Below are 18,441 nucleotides of genomic sequence, written 5' to 3'. Positions count from 1 at the left end.
TCATGAAAAAACTGGATGTTTCAACAAATTTTTGCAAAGTACTGCTTTAATGTTTGTATACAGTAGTCTGATTAACATTTTTTTTTTTTAAACCACATAAGCAACCTGACAATCCTTCTAAATACTTCCAGAAACTGTGTATCCAGTGGGGTACACATACCTTTAGCTGTGAAGAACTTTTTTTGAATAATTCATTGGTAAACTATTTTTTCATGTTTAACTCTAGTAACAAATTAGAGTGAACTATTTTCAATACTGAAAATAAAGTTTTTGCAGTTGGGAACTTTGAAATCTTTCACTCTGGGAAAAAAAAAAAAAAAAAAAAAAAAAAAAAAAAAAAAGGGTTGTCAAACCACCTCAAACCACGTCCAAAAAAAACAAAATCACTGCTATCAAAATTTTTCCTAATGATTAAAACACACAATCTGGTATTCAGCTGCTTTTTAGTAAACAATTCCTTGTGTCTTTTCTTGCCTTCAAGCCTTTGTACATTAGACTAACACAGTATGACTGTGATGAATTTATAACAAAACCATGTGGCAGCACTTTGGCTCCAGCATCACAAAGTCTGTATTTTGATAGAGCTATTCAACATGAAATACTGCAAGGCATGACCCATGCTCAGTTCTGCAGCTCTACTTGGTTCAGGCAGATGGTCCAAGATATGTTTGTTGTATTGCACGTTTGATGTATTGCAGCAGATGCCATATTTAGACTCTACAAACTTGCATTTTATGCTTGAATTCACGTTCTTTAAAAAAAAATTGAAGCTGCATCTTAAATTTCAGATTTTATTTTCTGTAAAAATGTCTCGTCGTCTCTGACAGAGAGTGTGGGGAAAACTATGCTAGTAAAAGACATACAATCAGTTTAATGTAATCCAAAATAAAATTAGTTAGATGGCACTGTTCTTCGAACCAATGGCAGAATTCTAAATAAACAAACTGTTTCGAGCATTAGTGCTGATCCTTCTGGTCTTCTTACTTCTTCAGTAGATAAGTAAGGTTTTACATCCCAGTAGTCAACACCGCTCAAGCCAGAAATCTGATGGCACATTCACATTTTCCCTGACAGCTTTTAAATGAAATACAACCTCTTGAAGACAAACAAAGAAATCTATTGTACGCTTCAAAGTGTCACATCAGAAAGGCACCCTTGTATTCCTCTCCCACTTTAGATCTGTCTGCAGAAATGTGTGTTGAACATAAATGTATAGATGTGCCCTCATGGCAAGACAAAACAGGCGACAAAGATCAGACAACTGTGTCATCCCTGATATACTGATGATAAAACCAAGACAGATTTTGCTTGAAAAAAAGTTGCAACATTGATCGCTGATTCATTGACTTCAACCTGATTTACTCTTAGTTAAATCTGCTTGCTCTAATAGATGTAAACCGACTCTATGCTCGACACTAAAGTACTTTCTATTGCGGGTTATAGCACACTTATTAGCAAGATACAATACTGGATGTGGTGAGTGCAGAGCAGTGGGTAGGTAAGTAAAGCATGCTCTATAAACTAAACTAAAGCTTTTTATCCAGCATTGTCTTCACCAAGACTCTTATCCTGTGGCAGCACCCTAAGAATCAGTTTCTAAGTTTCTTCAAATGAAAGAATGACCTAAAGTCAATCATTCACGAGCTGCTCACTTAATAACTCAAGACCTTTCTTCTCAGCTTACCCTAACATGTGAGATCCTGTGCTAAAAAATAGTTTCCTTCGACTTAACTATGAATGAGAAGATATTCTAAGATGTCTCTTTTTTGCTGAGCAGGATTCATGACAATTAGTCATTTGTTCAGTCATGGAATTCATGCAAAGTAGGGACAGGGGGTTCGTTTTCTGAGTAAGAGCATTAGCTGGTTGACGGAGCGTGTTACTTCTTTGCATTCAGGGATGCCAGCTGACCGTCAATTTCCTCCTCAGGCTGCAAGACATGCCACTGGGCAATGGGGCGGCGTGGGTTGGACAGCATGTCGGACCAGTGCTTAAGACCTAAGCCAGTAGCCTTGCTGCCAACGAAGATCTTTCCGATGGCGTCGTTCTTGCCTATCTTGTCATAGTCAAACACTGTGACTGCAACCAAGATTTTCTGGGAAGAAAGCAAGAGAATAATTACGATTTCTCTGAGTTTTTCCTTTGACATGTAATGTTTCTATCCATCTAAATGTTTTTGTTATGAATTTTGTACGTCTCAAAGCGTCTGAAACAGAATGGAATCTGATAAAACATTTGTGAAAATGAAAGAGTAAGTCTCTGTCCATCATGGCCTTGTTACTCAAGAACAAACTTTTTGACTAATTCCATGTAGGAACTATTATCTAATATCAAAAAATAATTTATTAATCATTATCAATCTGACTGAAACTGGACTTTTAAAATATTTATCAAGATCTGAGTCCTACTAATTGAAATACAAACACATCCATATCATGGGGCTGGGAGTCATATTTCTCCTGCATGTAAATATTCAGTGGGACTCAAACTGGCTAAAAGGGGTTTTCACATGAGACGCAGTGGGCATTGCACTCCACTTCCAAACCCATGCATGTCTATGTGTTATGTGACATAACAATGGATTTGGTCGACAAGTCCAGTCAAAGGGAAGCTGTCAGATCTCAAGTCACGTATACTGCCAGGCAGTCTATAGAGTGATCAGCTGTTTGGCTCTCCTGAACAAGCTGTAAAATGTATCCCCACTCAGTCCATGATGTAAGAGGTCGAGCAGAAAGAGCCCAGTATTAACAAGCTTAAAGGTAACATAGAGCCACCTCTCATAATGGAATTAGATTTTGGCCAATATATCTATTCCCATTGTGTGCTTCTACACTGTGACAGGAACAGTAGTCCAATTGAATTGCAAAGGTGACCTATAATCACAGCTACACTTAACTAGGCATTTAACGGACTGAGTAATAGCATCCTCGTAACCTGATCAGCAATTTTAGGTATAAACTCCAGAAGCTAGCAAAGTCAAACTAAGATTATCAAAATCTATCCTGATTGGCTGTTTTTACCTGAACTGTGGTGCAGTAAAAGGGCCAAAATTAAGACTATTGAGCACTCAGCCGAGGCTACATAAATTTAGCAGGATGATATTTACCTGCTGAAGCCAGCTACTGATCCAACCAATGATAAGTTGGCACTGGTCACTGAGCAGTGAGCGGTGGGAAATGAGCAGGCTAATTTAACTTGGCCGATAGCTCATGTACCTAACGCTGTTACTAATCAGATCTTATATTGTCTCAGCAGGGATTCAGCATGGCTAATGACTAGCATCTCTAAAATGGTGACCTACTGGATTGGATACTCCCTCGGCTAAGTAGAGTAATAGCATAGCGAGGCTGTCTTTTAGCATTTAAAGGATGGGAACCATCACGGGAAGGCTGATAATCTACTAATTGGCCTATCGCTTTGGTTGCTAGCTTGCCAAACTAAAAGTATTAGGTGCTGAGTTGACTGGTCTTCTTTTGAGTTTTGCAGCAGTAAGCCTCTCCATTCTAATGCCAAGCTGAGACAATAGAAGATCCTGTTGCATGCCTGTATTAGATGCCTTCTTATTTGTCCCCACTGGCCGCTCACTTACCAATTACGACTTATCATTGGACAGATCAGTAGCTGGCTTTGTCAGAGATATAGCCACCTGCCAAGTATATAACCTCTGAAAATTGCTCAACAGCCTTAATTCTGGCCCTTTTATTACACCAAACATTATGTATTTGAACCACAGCACAAAGACAAAAAGCTGCAGCACACAGATGCAGAGACCAAATTGGTTGCTGCAGCTAATCCGGGGCTGCCTGTGCCAGAGGTGACTGGTGCACCTGCTTGTGGATGAAAATCGATGGTGTTCTTGCCAAAAATTCCCCCAAATGTCACCTGAAACTGAATGTCTTTGTTGCCAGAAATAGGAGCTAATATTGACATCTGGAGATGACTCGGTCAAAAAGATTTTATCAAGTGCCCCAGCTTGTGTAACTGGTCACAGAGCCCTTTCTTTCATCAATCTGGGACTTCTGGAGGCTTTTCTTCCACAGATCAAACTATGATCAGTATGACCAAATGGTCAAATATTAATTGAGTGTATGGCCTTAACCACTATTTAATTATTATTATATTATCTTTCTATAATACAATTGAACTTTTTCAATTTTATTAATACCACCGTCCCCTCCTTTAGTGTTTAAGGTACGTTTTAAACTTTAGTTTACATTACAGCTCAGTCGAAGAGGATATCCCTTCTGTTTTAATCCATTCTAGCCATCAGTTGCAAAAACCTTGTATGCAAACCTTCCTCTGCACAGTAATATGACTGTTAGCTTTAGTTGAACAGAAAGAAAACAGTTCCCACATGAAAAATGACAAAAAAAACAACATTTGTGGATATTATTGAGGAACAAGCCAGGAAAGGGACACTGCTGCTGCAATGTCCAATGCACTTTGCATTGGGAAATGTTTTTAACACTGTGGACACCACAAGCCAAGTGCAATTCAATTCATTCTTAAATTTCAGAAACAAATCCACATCTCTTTGCAAACTTGGCAATTTGATTCGGAGGTGTACTTTCACTTTACGGCCTAGTATTGTTAAAATGTGAGTGGAGATTGATTTGTAGGACATCAAAACATATCAATTAAGTTCAAAATGTCTGGTTTGACATATACTGTACCTGCATCTGTTCCAGTGGGATTTCAAAGCTGAATGATTCATTATAATATGGATTAAGCGTGTTTTTCTTCACTGTTGTCTTCTTTTTCTTCAGGCGCTTACCCCCCTGCAGCAGTTGGATCTTTACATATGGATCTAAAAGGGACATCAACACGATTAGCAAAAGAAACAACAACCTATAAACTGTTATGTTCTGCTTGTTTCCCATTCCTTCCCATTTTCTGTAATAACCTCTTATTTAATTTTCTTTGACAAGCAAAGAAATGCTGACTTATTGAGGAAAATGTATTCACTGCACCAGCAGCAACATTAGTTTCTTTAAAAAATTTTAAACAATCAATGTTCCCAATCATACTCTCTCCCAATAAATGTGCAGTAATCTAAAACTTGTTTTTAAAAAAATGATCTAGGCTTTTTTTCTACCGGATAAGCCGCAGGCGTCCATCTTCTTCAGGTTCTTTGCCTCCAGGATGCAGACGGTAAGCTTCCCAGCAGTGGGGACATAACGGAGGGAGATGCAGATGTCTCCAAGTTTCTCAGGCTGAGCAGCAGCCAGCACAGAGGGAAAGGAGAAAAGATGACGAGTAGACATACTCATCAGTCAACTGCTTGTTTTCTGACACCTTCGCACAAAACTGTTGACTATCTTGCATTCTCCAAGGCTGAAATTCATTAAGTGTTTTTTACCATGTGACATCGCTGGCACTTTATAGGTTGCCATTACACAGTTTTGTGAGATTCTTTTATTATTCTGAGCATAAGCGCATAGCACTTCCAGCATAAGTATTAGCAGAAAATACAATAACTTTGTTCTACACAAAATTTTTGCATAAAAAAATTCCTCAACCTGATACTTCATGAGCACACAGTGCCATCACTATATATTTCTGGATGTATAGTAATAAGTGTTGCACTACTGTAAAAAATAAATATTCATTCTGATTGCTTATATGACTGTGCACTTACATAATACAGCATCTTTTAGCAATTGCAAATTGCTGAATTAGCTGAATTTCCTCTAAGATCAAGGATATTTTGACTCTAAAGTTGTGTAATTGTGAATTATTTCACATTTGGTGAGCAAGTGAGTTATCTTATTGCAGCATCATGGTATATGTCAGATGGACAAGAACAAGACTACAGTGGCCACATCAAACATAATAAAGGGATGTATAAGCATGCGTGATGGTGCAGCTCATTGTAGATTTCCTCATTTTTCGGCAAACTAACACGTTTCTAGGTGGATATTACTTATCAAAAGCACCATTTCATAATTGTTTCATGGGATTTGTTAACAATATAAATACAATACAATATCAGTGCCCTGTTCTTTGGAAGCTGAAAGCATGACTCTAATCTGTTTGATTTTGAACAGCACCTCCTCTTGATCAGCGCTCTCCAGGTCCCGCCACTCTTCGATCGGCCGTCCAAGGTCAATGGTATTCATGGGGATCTTCACCTCTCCAATGACGTCATGTTTGGAAAACCGGTCATAGTCATACACAGACATGACCAGTGTCTTGCCGCCAAGTTCCTCATAGGGCAGCTGCTTGACAGAAACAATACTGCTTGAACATGATTATCCAAACTTTATTAGAAGTACTTTAGAAAGGAAATCATTTGAAAAGAAGCTGAATGTAAATGATCTGAAAAATAAAAACCTGTATCTGAGATCATGGCAAAACAATGTGCCTTTGAACACACATTAGATTATATGATCAATAATATATGTGTAATAAGATATTACATTTTCCCTCATATAAATGTTGAAAATAATTATAAAGTAAAAACCTTTTGATTTCAAATAGTAGGAAGTTTGTGAAATAAATCTTCACAGTGAGACAGTATATGTGGCTCTAGATACGTCTTTGCCTCTGTCTGAGACAGAAGAGAGATTCGTTTTTTAGAATTCATTGTTCCATGTTTTGCCACTGCATATTAGCAGAAGGAGAGAGCTTCAAGCTTGACCCAGAGTCCCTTTTTCAGTCTCTGCGGGGTTTATTAGTGAGAGCAGCAAAGAGCAGCCTGTATGCTGAACAGACCAGTGGATCCAGACAAACCTGACACAACAGTCAATGTGATGGATACACAAGGGTTTAAGATGATCATTTTTGCATCTTATTTTTATGCAGAAACACTAACATCTACACGATAATCTACATTATCAGATCTATGTCCCTCTTTCTTTGCTGCTACATGCACACTTTCTTAAGGCCGTAACTATCTCAGCTCCTGACTTGAAAAGTCACGTTGAAACTTACCTTGAAAACAAACGTCTCATTAAAGACAGGGTTCAGCGTTTTCTTGTGCACCTTGGTGTCATACTTCTTTTTCTTATCAGGCAACAGAAAGACTTTAACATAAGGATCAGAGGTTCCACCAGAGTCCATGGAAATAAGGTCTGCAGCTTGAAGGATGCCAACTGTGAGCTGTGAACAGAGGATTGGACAGGATAGTGCTGAAGATGAAGAGTTTTATCAACAAGAAATCCAACATTTGAGCCAGACTGCTTATATAACATGATCTGACAATTTAAGCCTTGAAATCAATCACCACAAACGTCTTGGTTTACTGGAAACATACTGAATGTCGGGCAGTTTGTCAAATGTCTCATAGTATAATAACTTGTATAAAACTATTATTTTTAGTGACATAAACCATGTTTTTTAACATTAAGTAATATTAGCAGAATACCTTTTCCAGATTCTGCTTAATGGAGTTTACTGCTTACTTTTTATAAATGAATGAATTAAAGATATTACGGTCCAACAGTTTTAGTGTTACATCCATTTTCTTCAAATGATGCTGAGGACATTGCTGGAATAATTCAGGTCACTGAATATTTAACACTTCTGTCTATCTGCCTATGCCACAGCTGCTGAAAAATTCATCATCTCAGGGTTTAGCACCTTTATTGTTTTCCACTCTCTCTCAAAAGTGAGCGATTTTACAAAGAACCTGTCAAGAAATTCTGTATTGATCAGGTGTAAGTTAAACATTTTTGGGAAAATGCACATTGTGACGAGTTAAGATACAAAAAATATCTGTCCATTTGTATTTTTTTGTTTTCTTTGAGTCAGAGTCGTAAAGTTGAAATGTCTCCAACTGAGACTGTCATATAAGTCATTTTCCCCTAAACACGGCTCATCATGGCATCAAATAAAATACCACAATTACAAGCAGCGTCGGGGAAATACGATTTATGTGACTGTCTCCATACCTGAGCAGTTCTCAAATCATTCGTTTAAGTAGCCAAGGTCTTCTTAAGGAGGATGGAACGGGGTGGCTGGAGCAACTGAGTGCTTCCTGGTCAACCATCGGCCTTTGTGTGACGTAAGATTGAGACCAACATGTGTTCCATCAATAACTCGAAAACATTTTACAAAAACACTTTTGTCACTTACTGGTTGGCTTTAGAAGACAATTAATTGATTAGAGATTAGAGGCACTGATCAAAGAATACAAACAAAAGTTTCCTCAAAAATCTTTTGAGCTTGAAATAGAAAAAATCCGTTGCATTTGCCATGACTCCTAGTTTCTGATTGGCTAGCTCCGTCACATGGGAGTCAGAACAAGAAAATATGGCGATTATGTTGCGAATGAGGTGTGGAAGGAGGTAAAGTGTAGCTGTACCAATTATCTTACTCTATCCTGCCATGTGAAAACTGATTGTACTACCACATATTGAAACTTCATATTACAGTGTTCCTAATCCATTTCTTCAAACAATTTCTGCAAATCCTATAAAAATTTCAGGCATAACTATCAAAGAAAACAACATTCAAATTCTCAACGAAAAATATAATTAAATTGATTTTCACCTGTAAAACTGGTCTTTATTACTCCAGAACAATATTTATCTTAAGGTTTAATAAAAGTGCAGTTATCATGACAACAACAAACCTTTGTGTTCTCAAAATCATAATCTATCGAGTACTGCAGCTTCCCCAGTTTTTCTTCCTCTTTCTCTTCTTCCTCTTTCTCTTCTTCTGTAAGTCCGGTCTCTCCCTCCTCATCATCATCTTCGTCATCCTGGTGTTTCTGTGGTGTAAAGGTCGCAAAAAAAACCCAACTGAATTAAAAATGACATACTCAGGAACCATTATGCAGAACTCCCTATTTAACAGCCAGCATGCCACAGACACTGGAGCTCCAGGAGTGTTTACATGTTTCGGTTACTGCTTACCTGTATTACACCTGATAATCAAAACCAGGGATTTATATGAAAAAAAAGAAAGAAAGAAATCTCTGCTGGTAACATAAATGGAAGGTGTCTATTATTTAAATATGCCGTACTCCTCAACCAAACAGTGTTTTTGGATCAGTGGGCAATTCCTTCAACATGCTTGAGCAGTACTGTGACAGCCAGAGTCAGTGGAGGCATTGCATGCTAGTTCCACTAAAAGGGGTAATAAATGTCACTACTTTCCAAATGGAATCAGAAAAATGGGAGAGTTCTTGTTTGTCAAACAGTAAAATTTTAGATTTCACCAGATAAACAAGGAGATCAATTTGGAATAAACCCCTAAGGAACTAGCTCACAAGAGCAAATGTCAATTCATATTAAATTATTAAAGGAAAATGAGACATAATATTCAGGGCAAAGAGATATATATTAGATATGATACACTTTTCACTTGGATTACCAGCCAAATTGCAGAAATAAAACAAAGTCATTCTAAGCTTCTAGAAACCACAGATACATATTAATTGACTGTTGACATGTGCACTGATATCCTGGTTATTTGTTGCTCACATAAACATGCTGCTTTCTGAAACCTGAGTAGTCATATACTGGTATTGAGAAACCTGGATATGCAGCCTTTAGTACTGTGATAGAAACCAGGATACAGTGGCATACAGTACCTTATCAAGAACGTTTTTTTTGCTGTTAAATATCATGATGACTGGGATGTTGGTTAATTAGACACAATTATGTACATGATCAGTAACCTCACTACTTAACTGAAAGTTCACAGCATATGAATTATTATTGGTATTTCTCACGTGCCATCTAAACAACCAGACCCATTTGTCATGCAGCCTTGTGCATACTGAGCATCTAGAGGTAGCTTACCTTCGCACTGTTCAGTTGTTTGTTTTCAAATAGCATAAAAAAACTATTTTAAAAGAGACAATGATTCCATATTAAAGTATCTATTTAAGACAACCTCTCTACCACTATCATGTTATAAGCAGGCCAAGAGCTCATTAATATCTTAACAGCTAACTATAATCTATTTAGCAATGATATCCCTCTGGTCACTTGCTAGCTAACTGCTCTGCCTTCATCCCAAAATACCTGGTTGCCATAATTTGCATAACAACTAATGTTGCTTATTTAAATTACTAAGAAATAATCAAATGAATAATTATATAGTAAGATTTATTTTGTGAAAAGCCAAGCTGAAACACAGCAGCACTGATGTTAGCGGGCTAAGCATGAACTAGAGGACTGGTTAGGATTGGGATTCCACAGGTCCCGTAGAATCTGTCTCAAATTTTGCGGTAGCAGGTGGTTTTAATGTTGCTGTGGTTGAGAGTCGGTGCTCACAAAATTAACAACATTCCCATTTGTGACACTGGCACAGTTACTTAGCTAGCTTTAACCACAGTAAAGGCAACAAACAAAGCTGAAAGTGAGATTAATGCAGGACTTCACAGTACCAACGCAAAGCTATAGAGTCATATATCAGGACTATTTTCTCTCTGTACTAAACATGTTTAACACACAAACTAAGAAGGGAAGACAGCCCCACAAAGGACTCTAGAGTGAAAGTTTTAAAAGAAGCACAGAAGCACAAAACTGTAACAGCCTTTTTCAGGCCAGACTAGCTGAAAAAAACAATGGTATGCACAGAACAAATCCAACCTCCTACTTTGGTCTTCTTTACTGGTTTATGAGGGACAAGCGTAATAAAATGGAAAATGGAAATGTGATAAATGCTGAGTTTATACATATCTGTGGTTTCTATAAATACAAAATGGCAACATTTTATTCTGGCAACTGAGTTGTAATTACAGACTGTAGGTTATTAAGCCCAACACAAGCTAGAGATAAACTCCACTCTCACTCCTTCACAATTTAGTATAAATTACAAACTTTATAACCCTAAATAATAGGCCTTGTCTAACCCCATAATAAATGTGGGTCAAAAATGCCTCTCTTTCACCTCACCATCATCGGAGTAGATGGTTCAGGATTGAAGGGCACAGCCAGCTATATGAATAATGCAGAGTCTTGTTGCTGCAGTTATTTCTGTAATTGAATAAGAGTCTCTTTGTCAAAGTGACCTTGACTTTGAAACGTTTTCTTTCTGGCCATCCAGTGTCTCTGCATCCTACCTCCTCCTTGAGTATTACAGTCAAAAATAACTTTTGTTTTTGAGTATTTTGTTCATCATGCAGTTTTATCATCACAGTTTCCATGTCTCCCAACCAACCAACCAACCAACCATGCCCTTTATCACATGCATATTAATAATGTTAACAGTGCCTTGCATATCATCTTTGAATCCAATACTTTCCATATTGGTATGAGTTACAGTTACATTGTCCAAAGAACAATGTGTTAGATGGTTAGACTCTCCTCTCCTGGGTTTATGGAGGACATCATAGCTTTCCCATTGTTACATTCTCAAGCTATCATAACAAGATTAACAAAAATGGGGGGAGACTAAAAATAACAATAATAATATAAAAAAAAAAAAAAAGCAAAGGAAGCTACGACTTTCATTCCATGAAACCCCCCCTCCGCCCCGGGGGCCAGAGAGCATCAACGTGAGCTATCCACCTACCGTAGAGCAGGAGTCCACCACAGTCAAGGCACATACAAGACAGACACAAAGCGGAAAAAAGGAGGAGAGCAGAGAGAGGAAGAGATTCAACTCACAAGACACCAAACACGCTACAAAAAAAGAGGCAGTCAACACCACCACCACAGTTATGAAGAGAAATGACGCACTTTCTTTGGGCTGAGGTCAGTGAATCTACTGTGTGGACACAAGCAACTGATTACTATATTCAAGTCAGTGGAGATTAGGGTAATAGTTCATGTAAGCTGATGAGTCTCCATATTTATCATCAGCTAATACTTTACCTATGATATACTTTGCCTCCAAACTCTCCAGCAAGTTTCACAGCCACACCAATTTATTTCAGCAGCTTTTTGCACTGATAACTTAATAAGAAAAAATACCCCAATTCATGGTTCTCATCATTCTTTGCTACCTCATAACAAAGTGTGTCATTTTTCACAACGGGCCACAATGGAATACATTGCACGTTTAAACGACCACAACGACATCAAATAAATGGAGGGAAAAGGGCTCTCCTTGTGTCCTCTACAGCCTGGGCTAAAAGAGCTGCTGGTGAAAGATTAAATGTAGTTAGCCAAAGTCAAAGAATCTGAGCAAAAATGACAAAAACGTCAATAATGAATTGTTGTGGTAAATAAGAAGCAGGATGTCAGCCAAAACGTCATGTTATCCTGACATTTGATATGTAGGAAGCAGGAGGGTCATACCTCGCCATCTTGCATGTTCTTCATGTTGAAGCCATCCTTCCCCTTCTTTCCTTTCTTGTTCTTCTTCTTCTTGCAGCAGCATTTTTTTATTATACAGAAGCAACAAGTGAGGACGAGCAATGCAGCGACCACAGCGATGGCAATCAAAGCCCATGGAGGAACTGTCAGTTTCAGAACGAGAGGTTGGAAATGAACATTTCAGTATCCGCTTATTGTGCAACGAAGAACACTTTCATTCACGGCAGTGTTACTTACGAGGGATTTTATCGATTTCATTCAAGAATTTGCTCTTGATCTCCTCAAACATGTCATTTTTGCTGATTTCTGTGTTGTTGGAGGCTGGAATGTCCGGTGCAGAGGTGGACATCATAGCCGGAGAAGGAGCCATGGTCACAGTGGTGGCAACGGTCGGCTCAGCAGCCGCCACGGCCTCCTTTCTGAACAAGTTGAACTTCATTGTCAAAGACTAGGTGCAGGGTCCCTGAGACACAAAGTGATCAGACACAAAGGAAAAAATATAAACAAATAATTTTTTTTTTAAATGGTCGAAAGGTAAGTGGGATGAATGTCCTACCTAGAGAATAAACCCTATGGAAGACTGTTGGTGAAATGTATTGACTTAGACACATTAGTGTGACATATCAGTCTGTGCTGTGTTTTCTCATTGTGAGGAGAGTGTTCAGTCACAATTTCAGGAGGATAAACACACATACTGTGATGAAACATTCATCCATCCTTTCATTTTCTATACCTGCTTAATCCAACTCAGGGTCACGGGGGGGGGGGGCTGGAGTCTATCCCAGCTGCCATTGGGCGAGAGGCGGAGTACATCCTGAACAGGTTGCCAGTCCATCACAGTGTGATGAAACTGTTAACTTCTTACAAGATCAGAGAACTGGCCAACGGTTATGGGGTTATTAATTTTGATTTATGAAGATATGGTAATTCTTTTTTCTGCTGACCACTAAAATATGAGGATTTGTTGCATGTACATACTCAATATCGAGGTTTTGAGTTGTCTCATTCGTCTCTGTGTTGGCCTTGTGTTGGATTTGGAATATCAATGAATGAATGAAAATCTGGGTTTTAAATTACCTGATTCGATCAAGGAAAGGGCACAGGCATTATTTTGAAAATAATTTATGCCCAAACTACTCAAATTTCTTGAATTTGACCCCAACTTCATTAAGAAAATGCATGCAATATCACATGATAACCCCACAGCCAGGCAATTTAGAGAATGGGACATTATGAAGTCTAATCCCAATAATCTTTTCCTACCTATAACAATGTATTTTGGTGCCTAAATTTACCATACGCTAAGGGGAATTAACCTTGAGATTTGTTTATAAAAAAGAAAATGACCCAAGAAAAAACAAAAACAAAAAAAAAAGTGGGACCAATCTCAAGTGGTCTGTAGACAATATTGGATCAGAGACGGGGAAAAAGAGGGAAGAACTGCTTTGATTGGTGATGATCTCTGAAATATGTGGAAAAGCAAAAGCTCTTTATCACCATACCTTTTAATTCTACTTGTAGCATGTTATGTGCAGAAGTTACGTGCCGGTACCATGGAAACAATACCAGTGTCAGTGAGGGGCTTTAAATTTGTTGGATATGCAATTATGTCGATCAAAGGTCGTGAATTTAAATTTGCTGATTGTGCTGGACAAACACAGTCAGAATGTGAGACTTGATAAAGAGAATCTTGTCTGATTGAACCTTTTTTTTAATCTTGTGTGTTTGTGTACAAGTGTTCTACAGGTTCTCAGTTTCATTTTTAAGATGCAGGTAGGTTAAGTTTTGGCATAATTTTGTTTTCAGTCTGCATTTGGTTAGGATTAAGAATCTTCATCACGTACTATAGCTAATACAATCCAAGAAGTCCTCATCTAATCCTCATCTTATCCATCCTCCAAACATCTTACCGAGCTGATCCACGCTCCCAACACAGACCGAGTGTGGATCGTTTTGAAAGTGCAGGCACGTGTAAATGTTGTTTGAGAAATGCAGATGTGTGTTGAGTCTGGCATCAACGAAAGGCAACTGACATGACCGTTTAAACTGGAAAACAGGAGAATGTATCTTGTGCTGGGTTGCCTCAGTTTTCCATGTTAATTCTCGAAATACTGTCGCTCTTTTAGTGAGTCTCTAGTATATAAAGATTATTTACTTGAGAGACAATGAATTCAAAAGCTGCTCTAAACTGTCACCCATGAGGGGAGTTAAACCAGATAATCTCGGAGTCACAACAGTCAACTATGAGCATTGTTGGTGAGAATACCAGTTATGTGTGTGCGCACAAATCCTCAACTGAAAATCTAAGGCTGCAGAGTTTGAAACCATTATGAATCCTTTATGTCGACGTGAGTATTTACTGTGTGATAAGAAAAAGCAGGAGCTGCGGTGATTATCTATTTTACTCTGAACACAATGACACGCCAGAGAGAACCCTGCTTCTTCACAGTCATCCAAAAACATAAAGAAGTTCTGTGTGAACCAAGCATTAAGTCATATTAATCGGTACGGATAGATGGTAGTTCAGTTGGAAGAATAACAAAAAGATTGATACCCAGTGGCTTAGTTTAGAAAAAAGAATTGGACTAGGCTCTCTCCTTGTCTCTGGTGTATAAACATATAACTCTTATCCAAATAAATGTGTTAAGTTTGGAAATTATTCATCTTATTACAATCAAGTGTAAAACCCAGCTTAAATAAGCCGATCAAAATCTTATTACTGTTAACAAATTACTTAATTACACTTTTTTATCTTTTATAATGGAATAAGTTTTCTGTCATTGGGCGAGAGGCGGGGTCCACCCTGGACAGGTCACCATGCCATTACAGGTCCACATAGAGACAAGCGAGACATTGGCCTGGACAATGACAATCCTGGAGACAATTTAGAGACACTAATTGACCTAACATGCATGTTTTTGGACGCTGGGAGGAAGCTGGGGTACCCGGAGAGAACCCACGCATACACGGGGAGAAGATACGAGTAAGAATGTGAAGCATTTTTACCTTTTGTCTTTTGTGATGGGGAAAAATATTTATATAACAAATTAAAAACAAAATAATGATTCATTTCAAACTTTAGGAGTTTAGAAACCATGTGGGACAATATTTCAACATTCTATGGACTAATCCATTATTTAGTCAGCGATAGATGATAGATGATAGCCAGAGATAGATGGAGGTAAACTAAGTCGTGAGGTCTGACAAACAATGAGGCTGCTGTCTAAATCATTCAGAGACAACAAAAAAAAGAAGCATCTCCTCACAATGGTCTATCTGCTACAGTATATCTCAACAGCTGACAAAATCAATTTGCCTTCCAGCCTCCAGTGGGCATTATATTATTCATTCTCACTGTGCATGTCAGCATGTGACAGCGTCATACCATTTCAATTTCCAGCTGAGCACGAAGGTGCTGATGTTCTTCTCTCTAAATGAGGGTTGTTGTTTTGTGGCAAAACAAATCAAGGGCTTCAGATAACTCCAAAAATCTGGCAGCATCATTTCACCTTTAATTAAATCAGAATTAAAGCATAAACATTTCCTACAGAAAACAAAATTTTCCTAAAAATTAACCCAAAGGGCAAAGCAAAAACAAATTTGCTGCAGTATGATACATATTGCTAATTGTCTTACTGAACAATATGATTTAGATTCCTCCTCATAAGCAGGCCCGCCGATAGGGGGGGACAAACGGGTATTTTGTCCCGGGCCCAGGAATGGGGGGGGGCCCAAAAAAAAAAAAAAAGGAATATGCGCATTAGTCCGCAAATATGTCCAAATGTTTCAGGCATGCACGCCAATCAGGCTGAATTGATTTGAGAATCATCCCTGGTCAGCTGAATGACAGCCAGTGTAACACGGCTCTGGTTTAACCTTATTTTGTTTAAAATAAGCCAGTATAGACAAGGCAACGTGTGAAATTGCCATTTAGATAGAGTTGAATGTAACGAATGGGTTATAAACGTGACGTTTTGGGGTAGCCTGTAACTTTCGTTTAGACTGGGGGGGGGGGCATTCATCCCGGGCCCAGCCAAACCTGTCAGCGGCCCTGCTCATAAGTGTCACACATTCCTAAAAATAATTCTAAAGTTATTCTGGAGCCATAATGTCTCCTCCTATTTTATTTTTTGGATGAAGAATTCAAACGAGATACATATTTTGACTGAAAAAGTTATTGAATTAATCAATTGTAAAGTGAACAGAGAGAATACACAGTATAATCAGATTTTTTCTGTTTAATTCAGGAGGTTCATTACCACAGCTTCTGTTGTAATGCAAGTTATGTGTAAAAGTAAAGTAATCTAATGAAAAAATAGCATTTCAAATAATGAACCAAACAATGAGTCATAAAAGACTAAACCAGTTGTTTACCAGTGGTGGTGTGTTGATGTGGGTGTGTGCGTCATTTCAGCAATTTGTAAAGTGCCTACAGAAGGAATGTGTCCTAAGTTAAAGACTGGTTCTGTTTACTCTTACAAGGAGCACGAAAAACAACTGAGAGTGGGGCTAACACCAGAGGTTATGGCACAGGGAATCTGTCTACTTTAGTGTAAAGTGCACAGTGTGTATGAGGTTATCAAAAAAATTAAAGTGAACCATCCACATGTGGTGAACACAATCATGATGTGACTTTATCTTCATTGATTTACAAGCCACAGATCAATAAGTATTGCATTGCCAAAATGTGTCATCCTTTCTTACCATGTGAGCTAGAATCTGAGGTCAAATGCAAAACGCTTTGTACAGTGACGGCCTGTGTGCTGTGGGCCCACAGATCATTGTTGCTAAGCAATCCTGACAGTTTCTATCAGCAATCCAGAATTGCCCTCAACCTGTCTATAGCTGTGGTGACCAGCCTGTCAAATAAGCACCTGGTTCCACACCAGCGTCATCGCACAGCCGAAGAAGTGGGCATGGGAACAGTGGGAATGCATGCTGCTACCACTGAGCTGTGACAGATTATGGTTGTGAATAAAGTTTTATTCTCTTTATAGATATAGCAGGGATTCCTCCAGTATAACCTCTGACATGAACCATGTCAGCAGCTAAAATGAAAAGGATCAAGGGATGTAGGCAGGTACACTACACTACCTGAATTATTGATCTAGTGTGGGAACAACTCGGCACTCTAACTTCCATAACTTAAACCTTGTGCTTTTTGCTTGCATTCCGGGAGCAGCTACAACACTGAAACGTGCCTTCCCCTCCTCTTTTTTTCTCTACCTTTTACCGCTGTGCCATTAGCACACAGTCCTTATTTGTCTTTGATTTCTGCAGCCCATCACTTGCCAGCGTCAGTCAGCCACAGAAAGAAAAAAAAGGCTGAGACGTCCTCATTAACAAGTATTCCTCAACAACAGCGAAAATAGTCGAACTAGAGCAGTTTGTGATGGCTCATCTTGTTTGAAAATGCAGAGACGATCCTCGAAGATAGCAATATTCTTGTGCATTTTTAACAAATCCATGCAACTTAACTGTATGTAAATCTACAAAGGTAATTAAAACAGAACTCACCAGTCAGATGTGGTATTCCCCCTGTGAGGTGGCCCATCCAACATCAATAAGTGTTTGGGGTACAGTCCCTCAGAGCTGTGGTAACATAGTCTGATCTCTCCCATAAGCAGAGACTGCAGTCTCCTCTCACTTCTCTCCACTGCAGCACTACACAACCCCCCCCCCCCCCCCCCCCCTCCTCCTCCTCCTCCTCCTCCTCTTTCCAATGCTCACCATCTCCCCCATTTTCCACCCTCCCATCACGCAGCTCCCAACTTCCACTCCGTCTCTCTCTCAATGTACTCACGCACGGAACCTCTTTCTCTCCATCCATCTTTCTTTCCCCCAACCTCATTTGTGATGCTGCTCACACAGCTGATTGCAGCACACCACTTTCGTCTAGTATTGGAGTGCAGTTGTAAAAGATCAATAAGCACAAGCTTGGGGGTGAGGGGCATCTGAATACAGTCACATAAGAGAGGAAAACAAGCAAGGTACGCAGCAGGATGGTTGGCAAACTCTTTAGGCTCTGCTGACTGTATTGCATCAGCTACACAAATGGTATTGTGCAGAACTCATAGAATTAATTGGATCTTCACAATTGATCTCAGAAATGTGATGTAATCCCCCAGGGGAGATGAATCATTGTTAAAGGATTCAGAGTGAACTGGAAAAAAGAAAGATTATGCCAACTTGTCTGCTATTTGCTGATCTCTCTGGAGACTCATCA

The 18,441-nt window shown here is 38.8% G+C and overlaps 1 protein-coding gene across 5 annotated transcripts in view; it reads right to left on the bottom strand.

Annotated features, from left to right (window-relative positions):
- Positions 1-322: 322 nt before the first annotated feature.
- LOC142377471 (synaptotagmin-2-like) overlaps positions 323-18,441 on the bottom strand; it is a 33,111-nt gene continuing 14,992 nt past the window's right edge. The window contains exons 1-9 of one of the 5 annotated variants that reach the window (XM_075461604.1): positions 17,733-17,853; positions 12,453-12,678; positions 12,198-12,358; positions 8,576-8,713; positions 6,934-7,101; positions 6,051-6,221; positions 5,096-5,213; positions 4,674-4,807; positions 323-2,095 (exon numbers count right to left, since the gene is read on the bottom strand). In XM_075461604.1, the coding sequence (XP_075317719.1) occupies positions 1,880-2,095; positions 4,674-4,807; positions 5,096-5,213; positions 6,051-6,221; positions 6,934-7,101; positions 8,576-8,713; positions 12,198-12,358; positions 12,453-12,654 (1,308 nt within the window). In that variant the 5' untranslated portion in view covers positions 12,655-12,678; positions 17,733-17,853 and the 3' untranslated portion in view covers positions 323-1,879. Of the gene's footprint in view, positions 2,096-4,673; positions 4,808-5,095; positions 5,214-6,050; positions 6,222-6,933; positions 7,102-8,575; positions 8,714-12,197; positions 12,359-12,452; positions 12,679-17,732; positions 17,854-18,441 lie in introns of those variants that run through there. The other 4 variants (XM_075461603.1, XM_075461605.1, XM_075461606.1 and 1 more) reach the window with 4 other exon arrangements.

This window comes from Odontesthes bonariensis, chromosome 3 (assembly GCF_027942865.1).
Source record: "Odontesthes bonariensis isolate fOdoBon6 chromosome 3, fOdoBon6.hap1, whole genome shotgun sequence".
NCBI lineage: Eukaryota > Metazoa > Chordata > Actinopteri > Atheriniformes > Atherinopsidae > Odontesthes > Odontesthes bonariensis.
This window is presented reverse-complemented; position numbering and strand designations above follow the sequence as displayed.